This window comes from Camellia sinensis, chromosome 2 (assembly GCF_055761805.1).
Source record: "Camellia sinensis isolate YWXY chromosome 2, ASM5576180v1, whole genome shotgun sequence".
In the NCBI taxonomy this organism is placed as follows: Eukaryota; Viridiplantae; Streptophyta; class Magnoliopsida; order Ericales; family Theaceae; genus Camellia; species Camellia sinensis.
This window is the reverse complement of record NC_138962.1, coordinates 110,637,261-110,647,559: the sequence shown is the minus strand read 5'-3', so window position 1 is coordinate 110,647,559 and position 10,299 is coordinate 110,637,261. Positions and strand designations below refer to the sequence as shown.

General features: G+C 39.6%; 1 protein-coding gene across 1 annotated transcript; it reads right to left on the bottom strand.

Moving 5' to 3' along the window:
* Positions 1-649: 649 nt before the first annotated feature.
* LOC145818241 (uncharacterized) lies at positions 650-1,457 on the bottom strand. The gene is made up of 3 exons (XM_082912883.1): positions 1,127-1,457; positions 833-1,012; positions 650-690 (listed from the first exon to the last, which is right to left on the bottom strand). The coding sequence occupies exons 1-3, from the start codon at positions 1,455-1,457 to the stop codon at positions 650-652; spliced, it is 552 nt and encodes a 183-aa protein (XP_082769009.1).
* Positions 1,458-10,299: the final 8,842 nt, after the last annotated feature.

The following is a 10,299-nucleotide window of genomic DNA, read 5'->3' as shown; positions in this document are numbered from 1 at the left end:
TGGATGTTTAAAAAAAAAATGGACCTACTTTTAAAGCTTTGGTAATGTTTCCGAGTGATTTAAATTGGGGCGTGACAAGATGTGCCATGCATGTAAGAGTTTCATGAATTATAACTCAAATTATGCATGCATGTAAGCATTTCAACTCTATTCTTCCATTTTCATGATACTCATAGCTTCTTTTCTCCAATGTCATGCCAATGAGTTCAAAAATGAGAGGAATTCAACTACTATATGCCATAACTACATGAATTAGTGATGAATGCCATACCTAGTGTTGAGTTCAAGTATATTATGGCTCCAATCTTTGAATCTTCCATTAATTCTCTACAATTCTTCTTTTTCCCTCTCTAAATGTTGAACTCTCCTCTCCCCTCTCTCAATTCTCAGCTGAGTGTGTATATAAAATAACCTCATAAGCTTAATTTGGGTCTTATATAGGATGTGATTAAGTTAGCCTAATCAAATATGGTTAAGATTAATTAATTAGGCTTAACTCTAACTAATTCATTTAGTTTATTCTAATTATTTTGATACAAATCAAACATCAACTAAAGTTGCCATAAAATTCTAAATATTCTAATTAGCCTATTGGGCTAGTCAATTTTGGTTTCTGAAGCCGTTTAGGCTCCCAATTCCCGACTCCAAGTTATCGATTTAAACAGATATTCCATACATCAACAGATAATTCTAGAATTAAACATGCAACCACACAATCAAGCACATAATCATGCAATTAAACTTATTTAAATTATATAATGCACTAGTTTGGAGGTCAGGGTCATCACAGTCTCTCCCCCTTAGAAAGTTTGGTCCTCCCAACTTAAGTTACCTTCAGAAGGAAAGAAATGTGGATACTGTTGCCGCATCTCTTCTTCTTTCTCCCAAGTGGCCTCCTTCCCATAATGTTCTCTCCACTCGATCTTCACCATAGGGATAGTTTTGTTTCTCAATTGCTTCACTTGCCGATCAATGATTTGCACGGGCCATTCCTCATACATCATATCCTCGTCTAGAGCAATTAGGTGGTAATCAATCACATATAACGGATCTCAAAGATAACCACGAAGCATGGATACATGCAAAACGCTATGCATTTGTTCCATTCCTGGCGGCAAGGCAATACGATAAGCAACAGGACCCAACCTCTCAAGGATCTGAAATGGCCCAATGTAGCGAGGAGTCAATTTTCCCTTTTTACCAAATCTCATATACCCCTTCATTGGGGTCACCTTGACGAATACATGATCTCCCACCTCGTACTCTAAGTCCGTTCTTCGTTGATCGGCGTAGCTTTTCTGTTGGCTCTGTGCAGTTTTTAGCCTTGGCTGGATGATTTTGATCTTCTCAGTCATTTCCTGCACTAGTTCAGTCCCATAAATAGCTCTATCACCAACCTCTGTCCAACAAATTGGCGATCTACACCTTCTGCCATATAATGCCTCATATGGTGCCATACCGATACTCGCGTGAAAACTGTTATTATAAGCAAATTCGGCCAATGGCAAATAAGTTTCCCAACTTCCCTGAACATCCAATACACACATACGAAGCATGTCTTCTAAGGTCTGAATAGTTCTCTCGGTTTGCCCATCGATTTATGGATGAAATGCTATACTAAATCTCAATTATGTTCCCATTGCCTCCTCCAAACTACGCCAAAATCTAGAAACCAATTTAGGATCCCTATCTGATACAATATACACTGGAACCCCATGTAGCCGAATAATCTCATCAATGTAGATAGTAGCAAGTCTATAAGTAGTAAATAAAGTCTTTACAGCAAGAAACTGAGCAGATTTAGTCAATCTAACAACTATAACCCAAATAAAGTCCATACCTCTAGGTGTCTGAGGTAGGCCAACAACAAAGTCCATGGTGATATGTTCCCATTTCCATTCCGGAATAGGAAGAGACTGAAATAGACCTGCTGGTGTCTGATGTTCTGCTTTTACCTGCTGACATTGTAAGCATTTAGAGTTAAAGTCGGCAATCTCCCTTTTCATGTTGGGCCACCAATACACCAACTTCAAGTCTTGGTATATTTTGGTGTTTCCTGGATGCATAGTAAACATTGACTTGTGAGCTTCCTCCAAAATTTTCCTTTTCAAATCCGCATCATTCGGGACACATAACCTCCCCTGATATTCCAATATGGAGTCTTTAATTATGAACCCTGGTCTAGGCTTAGTGTCAAGTTCGTCACGAAGATTTTTCAAAAACATATCATTCATCTATTTCTGTCTAATTTCCTCAAAAATAGCAAGCTGCGCAGACATTCCAGCCATCAAGCTACTTTGTTCAAAAGGCACTACTTCAATTTTGAGTTTTTCAAACTCCAGTAACAGCTCTGTTTGATCTGTGAGTAAATAGGCAAGATTCCCCACATTCTTTCTACTAAGTGCATCTGCTACAGTATTGGCTTTGCCCGGATGATAGTGAATCTATAAGTCATAGTCTTTGATTAACTCGAGCCATCGTGTTTGATGCATGTTCAGTTCCTTCTGAGTAAAGGGGTATTTCAGGCTCTTATGATCTGTATACACTTCACATTTGGCTCCATACAAATAGTGACGCCATATTTTTAATGCAAACACCACCGCAACAAGTTCTAGGTCGTATGTAAGGTAGTTCTTTTCATGTGGTCTCAATTGTCGAGAGGCATATGCATAACCTTGCCATTCTGCATTAAAACACAACCCAAGCCCTTATAGAATGCATCACTAAAAATCACAAAATTTTCGGTACCTGAGGGATTAGGGCTGTAGTCAATCTTGTCTTCAACTCTTGAAAGGCTGTTACTCTCTGATCCATCCACTCAAATAGTTCTCCTTTTTGAGTCAACTGAGTCAATGGCACAGTAATTTTGGAAAAGTCTCTGACGAATCTTCGGTAATACCCTGCCAATCCCGTAAAACTACGAACTTCTGATACATTAGTTGGGGTAGGCTAATTAATAATAGCTTCAATTTTATGAGGATCCAGAGATATACCATCCTTATTAATAATGTTCCCCAAAAATGCAATTTCATCAAACCAAAATTCACACTTTTTGAATTTCCCATACAATTCTCTAAGTGTTTGAAGAGTCAGTCTCAAATGTCGTTCATGCTCATCTTCACCTTTCGAATAGATCAAGATGTCATCAATGAATACAACAACAAAGCCATCTAGGAAAGGCTTGAAAATTCTGTTCATTAAATCCATAAATGCTGTAGGCACATTTGTAACCCCAAATGGGATGACTAAAAACTCATAGTGTCCATACATGGTTTGAAAGGCAGTCTTTTCAACATCCTTAGCCTTAACCTTCAATTGATGATGTGGGGAAGTAGTTTGGAAATACTCTTTTTAATCCAATGGGACGCCCGAGATCTTCTGCCAGTCACCTGAAAAGGAATGAACACTCCGGTCGGTGGTGCCGGAATTAGCACTCCGACGGATAAATCAGTATATATCTCACGTTTGCTTTTGTCTTATGTTTATTGGGGTTATTACTCATACCTCTATTTTGGCTGTTCTTCCTTTATATAATCTTGCTCTGTGGGCCTCAGGGTCTAGCCCACTTTCAATTCACCCTTTGAATGTTCACCCGGCTTCTTCCGTCATAAATCAACTCCCATTCGGCTCCTTGCTTAACTAGTTCTGCAGCCGACTAGGATGTTCAGCTTTCGAATGATGCAAGATAGGGCCGAATGAGATGTTCACATAATAAGCTTCCAAGTATGTACTTGGCCTCTCTGTAATCGTCAAAACTCGGCTCCCACAGATGATATCCCGATCTCAGATCAATTTTTGAAAATATCAGTGCCCTCTGCAACTGGTCAAACAGGTCGTCAATACGTGGCAAGGGGTATTTATTTTTCACTGTTACCTTGTTGAGCTCTTGGTAATCAATGCAAAATCGGAGAGTGTCGTCTTTCTTTTTAACAAAAAGCACCGGTGCGCCCCATGGGGAGGTACTTGGTCTAATAAACTCTTTATCCAACAATTCCTGCAACTAAATTTTCAATTCTTTTATTTCAGTGGTAGACATACGGTAGGGAGTTTTAGAAATTGGTCGAGTTCCTGGTATTACATCAATTGTGAATTCAATTTCTCTATCAACAAGTTGGCCAAGTAATTCATTCAGAAACACATCAGGAAAATCTCTCACCACTGGTATATTGTCTAAAGTAATGTCTACCGTTGGTTCGATTATCACACGACACAAATACCCTTGATAGCCCTTATTCATTAGTTTTTGGGCTTTCATGGCAGATATAAGGTATGGTGGTGAGATTACCCTTATCCCCTCAAAATAAAATTCGTCTTGCTCGGGAGGTCAAAATATTACTCGTTTCAAGGCACAATCAATTGTTGCATGGTATTTAGCTAGCCAATCCATACCCAAAATAACATCGAAATGTCCCATGTCCAAAGGTATTAAATCAGCATACAAAGTGGCATTCCTGAGAAATAATTCACATGCAATAAACACAGTTGAACATAGCATGGTTTCCCCATAGGTGATGTAACACATAGTATTTAATTTAATGTTTCCATAGGTCTATTCAAAGTTTTAGCAAAGACCACAGAAATAGATGAGTGTGTAGACCTGGAATCAATTAAAGCATAAGCAGGTTAACCACAAATGGAGATTGTACATGACACCACGACCTCAGTATTCTGAGTATCCCCTGGAATCAATGCAAAAACCCTTCCTTGTCTTTGATCATTTCTTGTGGTGGGTGATGCTGCAGTTGGTTTCATTGTGGGAGTTGACCTAATTGAGCTTGTGGCACCTCAGTTGCCACCCTGACGTGGTTGCGTACAATCCTTGGCAATGTGCCCAAACTTCTCACAGTGATAACAAGCCTCTATCGCCCGATAGCATACACCTCCATGTTTCTTTCAACATGTAGTACAAGCTGGTGTTGAATTACCACTTTGGCTTGAACCAGTATTACTAGAATTCCTCGACTTGAACTTCTTGTTCGTTGGCGTAGTTCCCTTACTAAAATTTTGTTTTCTACCTTTCCATTTGAAGTTTTGTTTACAACTGGCCACATTTCTCTCCGCTATTAGTGCCCTATCAAGTACATCCACATACGTCAGCAATTTGAGTACATTAATCTTATCTAGAATTAGGTCACGTAAACCTCCTTCGAACTGTCTAGCCTTCTTGTAATCTGTGTCTACCATGTGGGGTGTATAGCGAGCTAATTCTGTAAACTGAGCCTCATATTCAGCAATTGATTTATTTCCCGGCTTGAGTTCCATGAATTCAGCTGCCTTTCTATCCCGCACACATTGGGGAAAATATTTCTCATAGAAAATTTCTAGAAAACGAGACAAAGTAACATCCTTATTATCATCTCTCACTAACATCCATCAACGTCTGGCATCATCCTCTAGGGTGAATGCTGCAAGTTGCACTTTCTAAGTTTCGGTACATTGGAATACTTCAAATGACTTTTCAATGCCCAAGATCCAAGCTTCGACCTCCAACGGTTTAATTCTGCCATGAAATACTAGTGGCCTCATCTTTTTAAATTCCCTGGTCAAGGCAATAGTACAGGTCTCCGGCTGACACCCTAGAGCTGGAGGTGGTACAGGCATTGGAGGTGGGGGAGGTGGTTGTTGTTGTTGTTGTTGCCATTGTTGTTGTTGTCTTATGGCTTTAGCAATGTCTTGTATCATTTGTTCCATTCAATCTAGTCTTGAGGAAGTTGCCTCCTCTATTTTCTCACCTCTAGTTCTTACCATTTTCTATATGAAACTTTGTACTATAACAAACACAATTTATATATATATACATATAGTCATGTACGCAGTTGCATATATAATCACAAGGTTATCTCACTCAACATATCAAATGCACATGAATGCAATCTTGAAGCCTCTTCCAGACCCTCTATAGCTCAATGGACAAGTGAGTGAGATATAACTCGTGCGCTGATACCACTTTGTCATGGCCCAAACCCGCCCCTATAGGTTTAGCATCATAACCGGCCAGTAATCATAGATTACCTATGACCACCATGCAAATAAACCTTTAATACAAAGTACGGGGCTTAGCGAAAGTCTAAAATATTATAGAATTCATCCATTGAGCTGTGCATATATGAGGAGAGCAAATATGTTAAGCAAGGTTTTGCTTCAAGTTACACCCAACATAAGTACAAATTCATGTCTTACAAAAATACAACCCCAACTATGTACAAATACAAAACCATTAAACCACACAAAAGGGGTTTGACAAGCATGGCTCCACTCAAGCCTGATTACTTCACTTGGAAGCCCAACAAAAGGCCAACCCGGGTAAACTCGAGGCTATCTAACTCTGATGCTCAATTTGCCCACCTACAATTACATTTATAAATAAATAGTGAGCTAGAGCCCAATGAGTAATAACAGAATGAAGAGGTTAAATGAATGAAGATCGACAATAGTACAAAACATGTCATACAATTTTGAAATGAATCTTAAATCATTTTCAAAGGAAGATATTTGCCATATTAGATCAAATTCACAACAAAACATTTTGATTGGCAATAATAGCGTCTATTTGCAGTGACAAAAGCCATTCGTAACATTATATGTGGTACATCCATGAAGTGACAAATATTGTTCCAATGATAACGTGTCATACTAGCCATGGTATTGTTACCCCCAGGCAGGGCCTGGCCATGGTATTGTTACTCCCAGGAAAGGGCCTAGCCATGGTATTATTACCCTCAGGCAAGGGCCTAGCCATGGTACTATTATCCCCAGGCAAGGGCCTAGCCATGGTATTATTACCCCCAGGCAAGGGCCTAGGCATGGTCTTGTTACCCCCCGGCAAGGGCCTATATACAATGGATGCCACAATATCGTTTCAAAACAGAACTTCATTCATTAAAGGACATAACATTTCAATAAGCCATGCTATCAATTATCAAATCATTTTAAGAATTCATTCAATCAACCACATATCCATTTGGATAGCAATAACATTTTCAAAAGTGAAGATAATTTGAACATATCTTTATAAGGTTATTACTCATAGTGGTTTGCGGTGACACTAAGCCTCGGACGTCCACCTAAACGAAACACATAACAAAGTACAAATGAAACTCAATTTCATTTTAATTCAGTTCTCTTTATGCGTCTCTAACTTATTGCATTATTATCGAAGTCCAAATGGTGCCTAATAATGCTTGGAGTGGCATGAGGATGCAAATATGCACTTAAAAGAGTTGGTAAAATTTTGCTGAAAACAGGGTCTCCTCTCGAGTGTAACTTCCTACGCTTGAGCGGGGGTTCAAAAACAAAGGTGGCCGCTCAAGCGTAACTTCTGTCGCTCGAGCGGTCTGTAAAAGTACTAAACACATGAAATTCCCGCTTGATGGTCACTCAAGCGGAATACTGAGGAAAAAAAGTCCTCGCTTGAGCGCCACTTTCGTCGCTCGAGCGGACTGTAAAATTCCAGAAACTTCTGGGAGCCCGAATTCCATGCTCGAGCGTGGACTCCCTCGCTCGAGTGGACAGCACGAATTTTGGAATTTCCAGAACTGTGTTTGAAGTTCAAACATGGTACTCAAGGCTTCAAATCTTGTGTTTTTGGTATAAAAACATGGAGAGTCACTATATAACATGAAAACACTTCCAATTTGAACCCATTTATTCAAAATCATGGTAATTTCCCAACCAATGACTCCAACCTCAATTTATAAAATAAGTTTAACTTAATTTGAGTGTACATTTCTCCAAAACATGTTCAAAATGTGATCAAGTAACATGAGAAGCATGAAAACATGAAGGGTTCTCCAAATTAAGGTGTAGATGTGCCATGCATGTAAGAATTTCATGAATTATAACTCAAATTATGCATGCGCGTAAGCACTTCAACTCTATTCTTCCATTTTCATGATACTCATAGCTTCTTTTCTCCAATATCATGCCGATGAGTTCAAAAATGAGAGGAATTCAACTACTATATGCCATAACTACATGAATTAGTGATGAATGCCATACCTAGTTTTGAGTTCAAGTGTATTATGGCTCTAATCTTTGAATCTTCCACAAATTCTCTACAATTCTCCTCTTTCCCTCTCTAAATGGTGAACTCTCCTCTCCCCTCTCTCAATTCCCAGCTGAGTGTGTATATAAAATGAGCTCATAAGCTTAATTTGGGTCTTATATAGGATGTGATTAAGTTAGCCTAATCAAATATGGTTAGGATTAATTAATTAATTAGGCTTAACTCTAACTAATTCATTTAGTTTATTCTAATTATTTTGATCCAAATCAAACATCAACTAAAGTTGCCATAAAATTCCAAATATTCTAATTATCCTATTAGCCTAGTCAGTTTCAGTTTTTGAAGCCGTTTAGGCTCCCAATTCCCGACTCCAAGTTATCAATTTAAACAGATATTCCATATATCAACAGATAATTATAGAATTAAACATGCAGCCACACAATCAAGCACATAATCATGCAATTAAACTTATTTAAATTATATAATGCACTAGTTTGGAGGTCAGGGTCATCACAGGGCAGGAGCCAGAAGTTCTCTCGTCCTCCAAGCAGTAAGGTACCTAGCCAAATGTCAGCCTCGGACGGGGAATGAAACTGGGTACTCTACCCCCTCATATGGGCAAGTCGGATCATGTCCAAACTGACGCCTGAACTGGAACGGAAAGTAGAATACACAATGAGTTAGGCCGATTAACTCAATGCCAGGTTGCCGAGCCATGTTGTAGCTCATTTCGGCCAGATTAAGCCAAGGGCAATGCCAAGCAATGTCAGCAGCAGACCTGTTACACATTAAGTGGCGCCACCATCCTTCATTCGAAAAATCAACTAGCTATTGACGAAAAAAGTATGCTCGGGCTGAGTATGCGGGCAACAGTCCACCACCTTCAGCTTGTCCATAAGCCATATCTGCGAAGGGATGAAAGAAAAGAGAGATTAAAGAATTGAGAGATATGCGCTGAGAGAAAAGTGAGAAAAGGGATTTAAGAGAAAAACAGAGCATGAGTGCCAAGAGATGTGAGAAACACATATTAGAAAGGGTGGGAAACATTACTTGAAGAAGTAGTGGACTTCCATGAATTTGCTTGTCTCTTGCCGATGAAAGGCGTCTAAGCCCATCAAAGTCTCAGCCAATGCCAAACCATTGCAACTCTTGCCCTCTTTCAAACCTTGGGCTGCTTCAATTAGTCGAATGCTAGACCCGCTGAAACTAAGGGCAAGGAGGAAATGTGCTAGCATGCACAAACAAAGGGCGTGTTGTTGAAAACCCCGCCAAAGAAGGTCACCGCAGTCGCCGGCGTCAGAAAATTGATGGATCGAACTGGGAATGTCCAGCTCTCCATTGTGAACCAAGGAACGGGCCTCGTGTAGAGTAAGCCCGCACATCCTTTCCAAAGCTTGGATATGACCAAAACGGGGCTGACGAAAGATTTCCTTATCGCCCCGGGACCCCATTAGCACTTGAAATTCTTTGATTGTCAGGGATAGCTCTTGTCCCCTTAAGCTAAAAACATGTGTAATTGGGTTCCAACATCTAGCCGCGACATGTAGGAACGAAAAACAAAATGGAGAACGACTCAGCGGGAATAGTGCATTTATGGCAAAACCCCAGAAATTCATCTTTTCCGAGCCATCTAAAGTTATAATCCAATTCGAGAGTTTTTGGGCAAAGAATGGCTCCATTTTGTGAAGAATTTGCAGCTGAAATGAAGAAACTACGAAGCTCAACCTTTTGTAGAAGATAAGGCAGTTAGTGGAAGCCAGGCGTCAACATTTTGGAGGACCTACACATTGATGGCCGGCAAGGCTCATTGATGGCCGGTAGGCCACCCTTCATGGCCGGCACATTGCCGACAATCACCATGTATGGCCGACAGTCTCCCTCTCAAGCCTTCTGTCCTTCTTTGTGCTGGAAAGTGCTGGAAGCATGTGTTTTGTTTTGTTCTTTGTGTGTTTTAGAGTCTTGTTTTGAGTCTTTTCAGGCTTTAGCATGTTTGTTGAACTCTACTTGTTTTGTTTTTCTTATCGAGTTATATTTGTGTTGTTGATTATCGAGTTGTGGTTGTGATGTTTATCGAGTTGTATATTGCTATTATTTCAGTTGTTGGTCGGTTCATTACCCAGGTAAGACTATTGTGGCAATACTAGCATTCGGTTTTCGTTATCAAATTCAATCTCATTTCCATGCTAAGTGGTGCTCATGATGCAAAATACAACACTTTTTTCAAATAAAAACTGGTTTTCATTTCGATCATGGTTGTTATTTACAAAAAGTGCAGTACAAGTTTTTAAAGCAAA